The sequence below is a fragment of the Scyliorhinus canicula genome, chromosome 8 (assembly GCF_902713615.1).
Source record: "Scyliorhinus canicula chromosome 8, sScyCan1.1, whole genome shotgun sequence".
NCBI classification, from domain to species: domain Eukaryota; kingdom Metazoa; phylum Chordata; class Chondrichthyes; order Carcharhiniformes; family Scyliorhinidae; genus Scyliorhinus; species Scyliorhinus canicula.
Window position 1 is genome coordinate 6487021 of NC_052153.1, and position 15773 is coordinate 6502793.

The 15773-nt window shown below is 50.3% G+C and overlaps 1 protein-coding gene and 1 non-coding gene across 3 annotated transcripts in view; one reads left to right on the forward strand and one right to left on the reverse strand.

Annotated features, from left to right (window-relative positions):
• Window positions 1–15773, forward strand: part of mamdc2a (MAM domain containing 2a) — a 125155-nt gene that overhangs the window by 72866 nt on the left and 36516 nt on the right. For both annotated transcript variants that reach the window (XM_038804093.1, XM_038804094.1), the window contains exons 7-9: window positions 2125–2218; window positions 6135–6281; window positions 15305–15567. In XM_038804093.1, the coding sequence (XP_038660021.1) occupies window positions 2125–2218; window positions 6135–6281; window positions 15305–15567 (504 nt within the window). The remainder of the gene's footprint in view (window positions 1–2124; window positions 2219–6134; window positions 6282–15304; window positions 15568–15773) is intronic.
• Window positions 6881–6954, reverse strand: trnat-agu. The gene has a single exon. It is a non-coding gene; the product is annotated as a tRNA-Thr (tRNA).

Sequence of the window (15773 nt, forward strand, 5' to 3'; positions counted from 1 at the left end):
AACGCACAATTTCCGTCACAATAATTTGTGATTTTATGCAACTTGTTCCGCTCTTTCCTCCTGGCGTACTGTTTTCTTCTTTTTCCACACCTCCTTGTTCACTTTGGGAACTAAGTGGGACTGAGAACGAAGTACTTCTGAAGCGTCCTCACTTTGTGTTTCAGAACCTGTAGCGTAGAATTTTATGCTCCTGACAATGTCGAGTAGTTATCTTCACCTTCACTTCAGCTATCACTTTCCGTTATTCCCCAATTCTTCGACAACGGGCGGGACATCATCCTTGACTGGCTCCTCTCAGTGTCAGCCTGAAACTGATGTTGCCAATTCTGGCTAGATGTCTTCTTGGACATTTCATCATATGACCTCTGTTATCATGAACCTTTAAGGGGGCATATCCCAAAATGCTGTCCAATACTATCCACCATGAGACAGGGTGTGGTGTATAATGCTATTTACTCTGTAGACAGAACAGAGGAGCAGTACAATAGGTCAGATATGACTACTTAACCTTCCAGTTGCCATCATATCGATATAGACTTATCATCAAATAAAGAACCCACATTATTGTTCTAATAATACTGGTTGTATGATTGGCACATTTAGGCCATTTGACAACCTCCCACGTGCAATTTCTCTGCCCCACACGCTCCGGCCATTGATTCCACAAGACATCATCCACCCCCACTCACCTTCACGGCCAATTGGAAAGCAGACTTCTGTCATCCAATTGGATGATTCTCGATTTTCCTTCTCCATTTGCTGCATGTTGCCCCCAGCTGCGTCCTGGGATTAACTTTTAATTCCTGAAAACTCCCAACAATGCCGGAGGCTGGGGAACTCTACCTGCAGCTGATCATTAGAAGCTGAGGTGATAGGAAGGTGAGTGTTGACTCGCCTGCAGTTTTCCCTGTCGTGTGTGGGAATGAATGTACAGGACAGGAATCCCCGATAAATGGTTACAAACTAAAAGTACAGCGAAGCCTGCAGCAACAGGAGCTCCCATACGATAAGCATGAGAAATAACATAACATGGATCATCATGGGCGCATGTAGAAAGCATGAACTCCCTCAAATCACAAACTACGAACAGCCTTCAACGCACCAGGTCCATGTACAAGTTAAAACGCAGGAGGTGTAGGGTTGTGAAAGGAATGGCTTGTGTGGAATGGGGAGATCTTTACCCAGGGTTAATCATGGCAGAGAATGTCCATCATTTCAGGGATGGACTAGCCACACGGCTTTGCCTCAGGAATCGAGCACTTTCTCAGTCACTATCAATACTGGGTAAAGCTCCGCAATATCACGGGCTGGATTCTCCGTCAGCGGCACCCTCCCTTTCGCCGACAGCGCTCTCACGCCCGTGGATTTCCCGACGGCGTGGGGAGGGGGGGTGCCCACAATGGGAAACCCCATTGGCCGGCTGGCAGGACGGAGAATCACGCCCCACATCTCAGCCTCGAGCCGCTCCCGGCTCTCCTCCTGCCTCCGTCCCAGTCAGAACTTCAGAAATTAACAGTCGCTGATTCCAGAGCGAAGGGGCTCCCGACAGGGGGACTGAAGGACATTAATCTCACTCTGATTTGGGTGGGATCTTCCAAGGCACTGCGGCCCCCACCGCAGCGTCCTCGCCCCGTGCGGGCTGCCAACATGGCAGATCCCAGGATCAGGAGATCCCTCCCTCAACGGAAAAGGAATCTAGGATGGCGATGGCGCGCACTCACTGGATCGCGCCACAGAGAGCTGGCATGGACTCTGGGCTGAATGGCCGCCTTGCGTGCCGTAATAACCCTGCAACTCTGAGTCAGGGAACCCAACACACATCAAAATAAACACCCCACTGACAGGGCTCCAGGACGTGGCACGATCCTGGTGAGGGCAAGGAAAAGGGGAATCACAGCTGGCTTTGCAGCCAATGGCAGGAATGCTTGGCTCATCCTGTTTATTGCCCATGGGATGAGGATTTAGGAAACAGAGACACCTACAAATAACGGCACGTGAGGCAATTCCTCATTTCCAGCTTTCACCGTAAGGGCGGAACACAAAAACCACAAACGTGCCTCTAATGTTCGAGACTTCCTTAGCCACATTGTTCCAGGCTGTGTGAATGGTTATTGGTTTTTGCAGGTCGTGTTTGAAGTGGCATTCAGCAGCACAAAAGGAGGCTACGCCGCACTGGATGATATTTCTTTCTCCTCGCAGTTCTGCCATAATAAAACAGGTGAGCCATTCCATTTTCCCCTTTAATTAAGCAACCTGTCAATCAGCCCAATGTTTTTTCATCTCCCAACAAAGGCATTTTCTGTCGCATACCCATCCTTGGCCTGGCGCGCGCGGTGCTCCGGTGAAGCCCAACACAAGCTGGAGGAGCAGCATCTCATATTCCGATTACGCACGTTACAGCCCTCAGGACTCAATATTGAGTTCAGCAACTTTAAACTGCAACCTTTCTCCTCCTTCTTAAACCTTTTTGTATTAACATTCCATACGTATTGTCTCAATGCAATAACACTCCCCCCCTCTCCCCCCCCCAACCACCACCCCGCCCTCTCCCTCACCAGACCACCGATCTCATGTTCTCATCTTGTTGTAATCGTTACAGTTTCATATCCAACACATTCTCCTTCGCTTCAGTTCTGATGAAGAGCCAAACGGGCTGGAAGAGTTAACCCCTGCCCTGCTGAATGTTTCCTCCATCCCCTGTTCTTGTTGTCAAATTCCAGCATCTGCCGTATTTTGCATATTTTCTGTCTCTGTTGACCGGCAGTAATATTAAGGGCGGTATTCTCCGCTCCCGATAATAATCGGGATGGCCGTCGTGAACTCGGCCGTGATTCACGACGGCCCCGGGGCCCGCTCCCCGCACATAATTCACCCCCACCCGGGGGGCTAGGAGCGGGCCCCCATCGTTCCCGGCCGCAACCTCGTCGCACCGGAAATGACGCGGAAACGGCGCTTTTCAGATGTCATCCGCGCATGCGCGGGTTGCCGGTTCCAACCTGCGCATGCGCAGATGACATCAGCGCGCAAACGGCACGAACCCGCACGAACCCCGTCTTTCTCCACCGCTGCCCGGCAAGACGTGGCGGCTTGATCTTGCCGGGCGGCGGAGGGGAAAGAGTGCGTCCATTTAGGATGCTGGCCCGACGATTTGTGGGCACCGATCGCGGGCCTGTCCCCTCCCGAGCACAGTGGCGGTGCTCCCGTCCCAATCGGGCCCCTAGATGCCCCAAACGGGCATCTGGCACCCGTTTCACGGATGCAGCGACCAGGTGTGGTTGCTGCCGTGGTGAACCAGGCGTGAAGGGCCGGCCGCTCGGCCCATCGGGCTCGGAGAATCGTCGTTCGCCGTGAAAAACGTCGAGCGGCAATTATTCCGAGCGGGGGGTGGAGAATCGCTGGGGGCGCAAGGGGGGACGTAAAAAATGTCGGGAGGCCCTCCCACGATTCTCCCATGCCACGTGGGGAGCGGAGAATTCCGCCCTATGAGTATGAATGCAGCACCATGATTGGCCAGCCGAATGACTCCTACATTACCTATTCAACCCAATGAAGGCTACCTTGAGCTTGGTGAGGTCTGTCACCATCACTTGTTAATTAATGCATTCTCCCTGCCGATCGAGGTGTAGCCCTGAATCTATAAGACGGGAAATGTTCCAACTTTGATCCCTCGGCATTGCTGAACTAGCTCATTGTAGTCTGCAAATTGGAGAGAGTTGGAGGGAGAGGCTTCAGGTGGGAATCAGATGTTTTCCCATACAACTGGTGATCTCAGGAGAAAACTACCTCGGCGTGGGCATTAACTGAGGGTGATGGACTTCCCTTTCCCTCTTTCCTCTGTTTCGAATTCAATAACCCATCAATGCTCACTGCCTCCGTGTCGCGTCTTTTCGTCCGACGTCACTTCGTCCAACGACACTTCGTCCACGTCTTTTGGTCCAACGTCTTTTTGTCCGCCCGTCTTTTGGTCCAACGTCACTTCGTCCAATTATCCAATTACAAATTAACTCCGTTAATTTACTTGCTAAAATGCAAGTAAGTGATAAAATGCAAGTAAAATGCAAGTTGAAAAATGCAGCTTATCTTAATAATGTCTGGAGATCAAGCAGCACAAATGCAGAACTCAACTTCAAGAGGCGAAATAGGTGGAGAGGATCCTTGAGCAGTAACATTGAAAAACTAAATTAAACTATTTGTAATTGGATAATTGGACGAAGTGACGTTGGACCAAAAGACGGGCGGACAAAAAGACGTTGGACCAAAAGACGTGGACGAAGTGTCGTTGGACGAAATGACGTCGGACGAAAAGACATAGCACCCACTGCCTCGCCCCACACACGAAGACAGGTCATCTGAGAATGATGCCTGGAGTCGGCCTATCGAACATTTCTGGAGAAATGATTATGTAGAAACGGTCCATCCAGCCCAACCACATGTGCTGGCATCTATCTTCCACTTGTCCCATGTGTCTGTCCTCTTCCCAAATCTCTTCCTTCTCCCTTACACACTCCGGCTTCTTTTTCCCCTTATTTTGCCCCCGCTATGGCTCTTTGTGCCCTCGCACTGGAACGCACCAAGCATGCGATTGCCCTCCTGAGCATCTTCCTCTTTGACGCAGCTTTCGCCTCTGTGAGAAGCACGTTCTTCAACAAAAGGGGCGCTTGGTAAAAGAAACTTGCTGTCACCTTTAACACTGTTTTCCTGCATGCCGAACACTCGCGTCGCCCCCTGTCTCAGCACGTATTCTTACTGCGATGCTGGGAAATAAAACAGCCTTTGGTGGGAAAAGCATGCTTCAAAATCTGTGTGCAGTGTCTATCACAGTAACTCGATCAGGAGTCGCTAGTCCTCCAGCGTTGTCTTGGAATCTCCGGGGATTGATCTGTCGAAAGGAGAAAAATCTCATGAGCGCGTTAAATCTTTTCTTTTAAATCTTAGAATGTTTTTGATTACTAGTTATAAAAATGTTGGACTTTGAGGGCAAGAATAAAGGCTGCTCGAGAGTCAATCAAGAATCAGAGAGCGAATTGTTTGCTTCCCAGTTGGAAACCTTGCAAAGTGCATTACGACCAGACTTGGCAATCCAAGGCTTAACTGTATTGCAAATAGCAGTTAAATCATTCTCCGTTTGAACCTATTCCTACAAATGATCTCACTGGCAACAGGATTGTTAACATTAAGCACACTCAGTATTCGTACCCATTTTAATTGCATTCTTTACTGTCCAATTGCCTCACCAAGACTGATGACTGTTATTACATTTAGAATCTATTTTAAGTGCAGTGCAATAAACGTGCACGCCCATGTTGCACATTTGTTCCGGACAAGTTAACATCAGGCGAAGGAAGAAATTGGTGCTCTGTTAAGTCTGCTCTGTGTGCAGCATCACCCAGTAGTGTTTTGTAGAAGCTGAATTGCTCATTGTCTTACTGTTGACAGTTTTCTTTTTCCTGGGCTGTGCAAAGCATTTGACCGGAAATCTCGACCTGGACATTGGTTTCAATCCATTCGTTGATCGTTGACCGTTTCAGATCTGACACAGGTTCATTGCCGTGACATTCTTCAGTGGGAACATAGAGCTTTTCTCTCTTTTTTTTGGCCAAATTCTCAAAACGTATACCCCCCACACCCATTGCGCAACTTGTAAACAAAATAGAAAAATCTCAGTCCTGACTGGAGCAATTTTCGTTTTTATGAAGAGCGAAACTGAGAATCGGCCGTTTGCCTTTTGTTCAGGAGCATTTCGAATTTCTTTTACAAGCGGGTGTGAGGATAACGATGATGGGAAGGTGGGGGGGGGGGGGGCGCTGCCTCTGCTTTACCCCACTAACCCTCCTGCACCCTTTTCACAAGTTGGTGTGGGGGAAGGGGTTAAAGTTGGCGCTTTTTTCAAACTCCATATTGGCATAAATCTATATCGATCATCTCTTGTTCCCAATAATACTCAAGTGAGTTCTGAAGCTACCAATGTGATGTGGCCCATAGTAGAAGCACTGATGGATTTCAGCCAGTCTTGGTGGCAGGTTTAGCTATGTCTGAGTGACGTTCCAATGTTGCCCATCCCAGTCACCCCATCCTGCATTACTCTCACAATCGCCCGGTAAGAAACGGCATTTTCTGTCTTTGTTGAAATAAAGAACTCGTCTTTGACCCATCTGTGGCGAATTGTGACTTCGACGAGGGCCTCTGCAATTATTCCCAAAACCATAATGATGGCACCAAGTGGACGAGACTGGTTCGAAAAGCCAATGCGTTCCGATTTGGAGACCACACAAGCGGAGAAGGTAAGAATGAAGTTGCATCTGTGTGGTAAATCATGTGGTGGCCATCTTATTCTTTAGGTGTCCAGGGAAGGGCTGCAGTCATTAGGATTAAAATAATATGATGTTCAACATGACAGAAGCTTGTCAAGGATGTGGTCTTTATAAAAGAAAGATAATTGGTGATTTCTTTGTGGGTACACTGGAAACACATAACATATTAACTAAAGTGTTGTTGCACCATTATATAGGGCACAGTTTTCCGTAAATAATCAAGCACAGTGAGCATTAATAGCTAGCATACTCACTTAATCCAACTCAGAACAATTGTGCATGTGGAAGTTGGAGGGGGGGGGGATCTTACGAAAAAACTGGGGGGGAATGGGTTGGGATACGGCCCAGCTGTTATGCTAGTTTTAGGAAAAGAGCCCGAAATGAAATGAAAATCGCTTATTGTCATGAGTAGGCTTCAATGAAGTTACTGTGAAAAGCCCCTAGTCGTTGCATTCCGGCACCTGTTCGGGGAGGCTGGTACGGGAATTGAACCATGCTGCTGGCCTGCCTTGGCCTGCTTTAAAAGCCAGCGATTTAGCCCAGTGTGCTAAACCAGCCCCTTAAATAGCAGGCACCGCTGGGATTCGAACCCAGGATCTCCTGTTTACTAGATAGGCACTTTAACCAACTAAGCCACGGCGCAGCAAAAAAACGGCGCCCAACGTGGGGCTGAAATGTTGCTGAATCATCTGGAAGGTCATGCAGCTATGCTAATGATCGCCCTGGGTAGCATTCTCAGCTCAGAGTCAGAAGGCTATGGGCCCATATCGCACCTTAGAGCAGTGATGGGCAGCCTAGGCCAGTGAGGGGGGGGGGGGGGGGGGGAGTGGCCCTCCCTCGTCTTCTGGGCCCTAAGTTTTAAATCTGGCCTGTTCACTAACTCTGACCCTTGAATACATTTAACACACACTGCATATTTCACATTATGGAAAATGGTCAATCACTCATATATTAATAGATCTATCATAACATTCAAATGGTCAAATCAAAATAAATATTTATACTTGATTGGACACAGAGGGAACGCACGGCTCTCACACTCAATGTTGTGAGCAATCGGCTCGCCCATCACTTCATTTGCCCTCGCTTCACGTGCGAATCACTTCAGCCATACCGGTCGGAAAAAACTAGACGGCCGGAACGCGGAAACCCTGCACAGTGGCTGTGATTCATTGACTGTAAAGCACTTTGAGACATTGAGAAAGGTGCCGTATCAATGCAGGACGTTGTTGTCTCGTTTCACATTACGGCAATGGAGTTGATATGTTTAGTTTCCCCATTTTAAGTTGAGGGAGGACCACTTGCTTTTCACCCCAGGCACACGATCTGTCAGATTCCCTTTCCCAGGCGGTGAAGAGGAGAGTTTATTGCCTGCCGTTCCAAGATGCTGTGCCACAGACAGATAAGGCATACGTTTGTGACCTCAATTTCCTACATGGCAGGTTTAGGATCTTATCGTTGGACAATAAATATATGTGCAGGGCAGGTTGATCGGCCGCACTAAATTGCCCCTTAATTGAAGAAAAATAAACCGGGTGGCGGTACGGTAGCATAGTGGTTAGCACAGTTGCCTCACAGTGCCAGGGTCCCAGGTTCGATTCCCGGCTTGGGTCACTGTCTGTGCGGAGTCTGCACGTTCCCCCCTTCGCCTGCGTGGGTTTCCTCCGGGTGCTCCGGTTTCCTCCCACAAGTCCCGAAAGACGTGCTTGTCAGGTGAATTGGACATTCTGAATTCTCCCTCTGTGTACCCGAACAGGCGCCGGAATGTGGCGACTAGGGGCTTTTCACTGTAACTTCATTGCAGCGTAATTCATTGTAAGCCTGCTTGTGACAATAAAGATTGTCATTATTATATCCTCATAGCCGTAACAATTCCAATCTCCCCCCCCGCCCCACTGTAAGCTTCAGCCCATCCTCAAATTTGCTACCTAAATCCTAACATACACCAAGCCCTTATCCCCCATCACCCTTGTTGACTGACATTGCCTCCAGGTCCGGTAACGCCTAGAATTTGAAACTCTCGACCTTCTTTCCAAATGCACCGTCTGACTCCTTGCCTTTCTCAGACATCGCCTCCAGCTTCACAACCCACCCTCCCAGCTCTCTGACATGGCCTCCAGCTTCACAACCCACCCTCCCAGCTCTCTGACATGGCCTCCAGCTTCACAACCCACCCTCCCAGCTCTCTGACATCGCCTCCAGCTTCACAACCCACCCTCCCAGCTCTCTGACATGGCCTCCAGCTTCATAACCCACCCTCCCAGCTCTCTGACATGGCCTCCAGCTTCACACCCCACCCTCCCAGCTCTCTGACATGGCCTCCAGCTTCACACCCCACCCTCCCAGCTCTCTGACATGGCCTCCAGCTTCACACCCCACCCTCCCAGCTCTCTGACATGGCCTCCAGCTTCACACCCCACCCTCCCAGCTCTCTGACATCGCCACCAGCTCTGAGCTCTTGTGAGTTTCCAGCTCTCGTTACTCTGCTCTTGGCCGTACCTTCAGCTGCCTGGGCCCCAAGCCCTGGACGTCCATCCTTAAACCTCGCCGTCTCTCTTTCCTCCTTTTAAAATGTTCCTTAAATCCTACCGCTTTTAGTCAGTTATCCTAAAACCTCCACATGTGGCCGAGGGTCAAATTCGGTGTGATAATGTTCCTGAGCAGGATCTTGTGATGGCATTAAAGGTGCAACATAAAGTAGTTCTTGCTGAGGGGGAAAATAGTCAGCATACAAGTTAGGTGGATTGGCCATGATAAATTGCCCTTCGTGTCCAAAATTGCCCTTAGTGTTGGGTGGGGTTACTGGGTTATGGGGATGGGGTGGAGGTGCTGACCTTGGGTTGGGTGCTCTTTCCAGGAGCCGGTGCAGACTCGATGGGCCGAATGGCCTCTTTCTGCACTGTAAATTCTATGATAATCTTTGATAAGTCAATCTTTGCCCCGGCATCTAATGACTGGTTTGAGTGGTGCCTGGAGCAGGTGATTTTCAAAGCAGCTGAGAAAATGACAAAATTAAATAGAGCCTCTGGACGGGATCTTCCCAAAGGGGAACAAAAGTCACCGAGCGAGCGGGTTTAGCCGCCTGTTTCCCGACACTCGCCGTGCCGAGAAACACATGGCTATTCAACTTGATTCGCTTTTAATAAGGGGCCTAAACGGGGAACAGGCGGCCGAGCCTTCACATAGCCCCGTTTGTTTACAATGGGGAGCCCCGCTCACCGGAGTTCCCCAATGTAGCGAGCGATCAGGACGACATTTTTAAATTCGTCCCGATCACCGAGGCCCACAACTAAAATCTCCAACGTCCCCTCCCACCCCCCCAACCTGAACCCGCTATGGAAGGGTCCCCCCTCCCCCCATGCCAGGCAATGCCTACCCAATCACGCACCTGTAAAAGATGCCAGCTTGGCACCCTGGCAGTGCCCCTGCCATCTGTCAGTGCCAGGGCACCACCCCACCCAAAGGGCATGCAGCTGGGGGCCACTGATCCCCTTGGAGGGGAGGATCGGGAGGACCGACCCCCCCATGGGTGCCATTCAATCTGGTCCCCGTTTGTGAGGACCAATAGCAAATGGCGCTCCCCAGAGGTCACCGAGGTGCAGGGATTAAATCCCAGAGCCTCAGGTACCTCAGGGAATCTGCACAATACAGTGAGCCTTACTGCCTCGCTCTAATATGCAGATTTGCCAAAAACTGATCCCGCCCACTGTGGGCGGGATTCCTCTTGCAATATCTCGATTGCGTTGAATCCCGCCAGGCGTTGTGGGCTGGGTAGACCCTGGAAGCAGGGGGAGGGGGGGTCTCCCGGCTTTCACTTTGCCACGCTCCGCCACGGTGAGCTGCCTTTCCGGCACAGTGTGCCTGGAAGATCACACCCTAGTGTGAAGATGCTACCAGTGGGTGGTGTGTAGAATGTGCAGCACAGAAACAGGCCTATGGCCCAGCTGCTCCATGCTGGTTCTACTCTTCCATGATCCTCGCTCAACCTGCATTCGACGCATCATGACAGCATATCCTACTATTCCTTTGTTCTGTCCCCCTGGCTTCCATTCAGAATCATAAGGCTGCGATTTCCTGGCCCATTGGCAATGGGCTGGGAAGAGGGAGGGTTGACAGTCTGGGGGGGAAGGCATCAGGAGGGGAGCTCGATGTACTCCCGCCCCCGTGGGCATTTGTCCCTCATCAGCAGGGTCGCCTGCCATGTGGGGAGACCAACATGTGTATCCTCAGTGAGTTGGGATGAGGGGGGGGGTGGCTTCTTTCTTGATGGCTCATGGTGAGGGCGCTGACAGTGCACCTCGGCTCCACCCTCACCCATCACCAGGAGCCTCCCTGCGTGCCCCTGGCTTCCTCCCGAATAGCGACCTGCGCCTCATGACCACCTTTCAATAGTAGCTTCAGCGGTGACCACCTTTGGTGGTGTCGTTGCCATGGCTGCGGGGCTATCAACCTTCTGATTGGTCTGACAGCTCCTTGGGGTGGTGGTGGGGGGGGGGGGGGGGGAAGGGGGGGAGCTGCCAACCCCCCAATTGGACGACGGCTCATTAACCAGCTGGGAGAGTGTCGCCCCCGGGGTCCTGCATCGTCACCTCCCACTTTCGGCCCAGGCGGTGGGGCATACAGCTAATCTGACTATTTCAGCCCGCCATGCTGGATTTTACAGGCCAGTTACCAGCGGGAAATGTGTGGGTATACTCATAAAGTTGAGCAACATGCTCCCCCGCCCCCCTCATAATTCTACGAGTGGCAGGGGTGGCGTCATGTGAGCCATTGTGGCTCAATTTGGGCCCTTCAACTGGACATTAATTCCCGACAAGGCCTTACCCCACTGCCACTCACATTTAATGGGCAATTCGAGAGGCCTGCGCCCAATATGTCGCCTCCTGCAGTACCGGCACTGGCCACCGCACCCTGTGGTGCTGCCGGTACAGCAGCGCTGCCGCCCTCTGATTGGCTGACAACCCAATTAGATGGGGCCTCCCCCTGGAGAGGGAGGGAAGTCTCACCTTATAATAATTAGCCCGTTAGCCAAAGGATTGAAGTGGGTTTAACTGACCAAGAGGAAGGGCAGCACGGTGGCCTAGTGGTTAGCACAACCGCCTCACGGCGCTGAGGTCCCAGGTTCAATCCCGGCTCCGGGTCACTGTCCGTGTGGAGTTTGCACATTCTCCCCGTGTCTGCGTGGGTTTCGCCCCCACAACCCAAAAATGTGCAGAGTAGGTGGATTGGCCACACTAAATTGCCCCTTAATTGGAAAACATAATTGGGTAATCTAAATTAATTTTAAAAAATATTTTTAAAAAAACTGACCAAGAGGGGCTTTCCCCCAACATTTACGCTGTGACACGGGCGGCGCTTGCCCTCGGCGTAGAATCCAGCCTAAGGATTCATTACAGCACAAAAGAGGCCACTCAGCCCATCACGCCCATGGCAGCTCACTTGAATATACTCCAGTTCCATTTCCCTGCTTTATCCCTGTGCAGGTTTATTTCCCGAAAGCTCCCCCATCTCATTTTCTTTCAAAACCTGATAATCGTCTCCGCTTCCACCGTGCGTTCCGGGAATTCCTGCTGTCCTCCTCACCGTTGCGACGCGTCCAACAGCCGAGATTGTTTTTTTCATTGTTTATCTCAGAGAGGCAGATGTGTTTTTGTGATCCGAAATCCATCTGGTAATACTTCTGTGTGACTTGCTATCAGTTTAATGCTTGCGACTTATGATCGGAAATTCCCCCCCCCCAGACTATCAAACTTCAGTAAATGTAACCTGTTTAGGCAGCTGGGATTAGGTGAGGATTTGGGAATTAATGAAGTTGGAAATCGAGCCAGAAAATTGGGATTCTAGCGAGGAGACATAGCTTTTGTGAGAAGTAAATTGTGATTCCCATGCTAACTCCGAGACTATGCCTCAAGCAGCTTATTGTAGATGGATCATTAACTTCCCATCAAATAGTCTGTTTGCCAGGGAGTGGTGAGAATGTGGAACTCACTATCACAAGGGGCGGCGGAAGAAAATAGTGCAGAGGCATTTGAGGGGGAAGCAGGAGAATGCCTTTCGGCCCTTTGAGTCTGTACTGACCCTCTGAAAAAGCACCCCACCTACGCCCACTCCCCCGCCCTAACCCCATAGCCCCACCTAAGCTTTGGACACTCAGGGACAATTTATCGTGGCCAGTCCACCTAACCTGCATATCTTTGGACACTAAGGGACAATTTAGCATGGCCAGTCCACCTAACCCGCATATCGTTGGACTGTAGGAGGAAGCCGGAGGAAACCCACACAGACACGGGGAAAGAGTGCAAACTCCACACAGGCAGTCACCCGAGGCCGGAATTGAACCCGGGGTCCCTGGCGCTGTGAGGCAGCAGTGCTAACCACTGAGCTACCGTGCCGCCCAGCTTCTGTACGAAAAGCATTGGAAAGATGGTGAATTGACCTGGCTTTAAGATATAACTACCCGAGGACATTTTAATCTAACCTGTTCACCCAGGACACTGATGGGATGGGGGCAACACTGCTTTCACTTTCTGCCCCGACTCATTTGAAGTCAGTATTGAGTGCGATGTAAGACTGGCCTCCTTACCTCAGGAAGACTATACTTGGATTCGAAGCAGTTCAGAGAATGTTCTCTAGGCTGATTCCTGGGATAATTGCATGAGGTGAAGATGAACAGGTTGGTCCTCCACTCCAGAGTTTAGAGGTGATCTCGTTGAAACATGTGAAGGGCAGCACGGTAGCACAGTGGTTAGCACTGTGGCTTCACAGCGCCAGGGTCCCAGGTTCGATTCCCCGCTGGGTCACTGTCTGTGCGGAGTCTGCACGTTCTCCCCGTGTCTGCGTGGGTTTCCTCCGGGTGCTCCGGTTTCCTCCCACAGTCCAAAGATATGCGGGTTAGTTGGATTGGCCATGATAAATTGCCCGAAGTGTCCAAAAAGGTTAGGAGGGGTTATTGGGTTACGGGGATAGGGTGGAAGTGAGGGCTTGAGTGGGTCGGTGCAGACTCGATGGGCCGAATGGCCACCTTCTGCCCTGTATGTTCTATGTTCTATGTCTTGATAGAGTGGATACTGAGGGAGCGTTTAACCAGATGGGGGAATGCGGAACCAGGAGACATGGTTTCCGAATAAGGGATCTCCCGTTTAAGATGGCGAGGAGGAATGTCTTCTCTCAGGGGGTCTTTAGCATTCTCTACTGCCGAGAGTGCTGGAGGCGGGGTCATTCAATGTATTCAAGGTTGAGATAGACAGATGTTTGATTGACAAGGGAGTCAAAGGATTATAAGGAACAGGCAGAAAAGTGGGGTTCAAGCCAAGATCAGACCATCCATGATTTTCTCGAATGGAGGAGCAAGCTAGTGGGGCCGAATGGCCTACTCCTATTCCTATTTCTTATGTTCTATATACCCAATCCCGCGGCATTTCCGCCTGGTCTGATAGGTTAGAATTGTGCCCATTCATTCATTCATTAATGTCACCCAGGCACATTCGTACCCACGTGATTATCCGTAGACAAGGCAAATTCAACCCTGCTGATGTTTAGAAAGCTGAGTGGGTTCCTCCAGAAATCACGAGCACTTTGTGAAAGACCCAACACAGAAGACCCCGATCTTCCATGTTCCACAAAGCTCACAGCCGACAACCCAGAACCGCATCCTCACAAAATCAGGGCAAGCGTGGGAAACAAATGGAGAATTAAACCCCCCCCTCTCTGGTTTGCGAATGTGGTCACCCGGAACAGATAGTGGAACATCGAGCCACTCGCCGTCCAATTCACAAATACAAAGGAGGCATCACCGCAGTGCACACCATTATTCCTGACACTATTATCTGACTTAACCGCATGAACGTCCAATTGTTGCTCCATATCTACACCGACCAGAAGAAAGAGGAGATTTAGCAGGTTAATATTTTTATTTATTCAACCCAAATTTGGAAATTGCAGCGAGGAATTCTATGGTGACCTGTTTCTATGGTGACCTGTTTAGTCCGATTCACTTTTTCACACCAATGTCATTCTTCAACAACTTGACCCAGTTTGAACAATTATTTGAACTCCACAACTAAAGGGCATCAATATAAAGTCACTATTAAATCCAATAGGGGATTCATGAGAAACCTCTTTACCCAGAGAGTGATGAGAATATGGGACTCACTACCACAGGGAGTGGTCCAGGTGAATAGCGTAGGTGCAAGAAAGATGAAGCTGGACACGAGGGTGAAAGAAATTGGAGGAATGGGGAAATGTTTGACCGGTGGTGGGATTTCCTCCCTCCTCATCCAAATGCTCAGTAAGAAGTCTTACAACACCAGGTTAAAGTCCAACAGGTTTGTTTCAAACACGAGCTTTCGGAGCTCCTTCCTCAGGTGAATGGAGAGGTATGTTCCAGAAACATTTATCCAAATGCTCAGCAGGGAACACATTCCCGCAAAGGCTGGCAGCTCCACAGCCATTTATTAATTGGTTGGGAGCAAGATTTCTGCCTTCAATCGGCAGGTAGTCCCACCTCGGAGAGCTCCCAGCCAACGCGGATTGGCTGGCACCTCGGCAGTCCCAGCAGCACGAGCGGGAATTGTGTCCAATTTGATACCACCTGTCCCCGGATTAGAAGTCCCGGAGCATGGGATGGAGGGAGGTGGGGGGGGGGGGCTTCACGGCAGGGACTGCTGGGGAGATGGTGGGGGGGGTCGTAATAGACAGCGAGAGTGGCAGTAATGGAGGTGCTACCAACCTGAAAACCGCTTGGCAGGGATCCGTGGCGATAGAGGAAGTTGGAGATGTGCGAGGAGGCTGTTTAGAAGCATGCACACTAACATAGATGCTTGGGCCGATGGCCTGTTTCTATTCAACCCTGTACCACTTAAATCAAATTCATGTTTCTGACGATCTCCAGATTCGGAGTCGATCCCTTCAAATTGTCTCCGGGAATTATGTCAATTTGCATTTAAAGTTTCATTTCAATCCCAGATATTCTCTCTCTCTTGGGCTTTTCACAGGAGGCTTTCTAATTTCCAACACGAGGTTTGGATACCAGCAGGAGTATGTCTCTCACCTGTCCGGCCCTCTTCTACTCGCCAATCTCCAGTACTGCTTGCAGTTCTTTTATGCCCAGAATCATTTTGTCACTGAGGATGCGCTCGCCGTCTACATCTCCGACGAAGAGGATCGTGTGCAAGAAAAGATCTGGTCCATCCCCAAATCCCACACAGGAATGTGGATGCAAGCTGAAGTGAACTATCACAGGCAGGAGCCCACCAAGGTAATGGGGCTAGGGACCACCGGGCTGTGGGGTGGAGAATATTAATCGGGGTTCCTACTCCTCATTATCTCTTTCTGCTGGAAAATGCAAAAGAAGGGCATGGATTTGACCGTACTTCCAGAACTTTCTGTTTTATATTCAGTAGGGCATCTGTGGAGAGAGAAACCGAGTTAAAGTTTCATGTTTTTTTCAGCACTCTCTGTTTT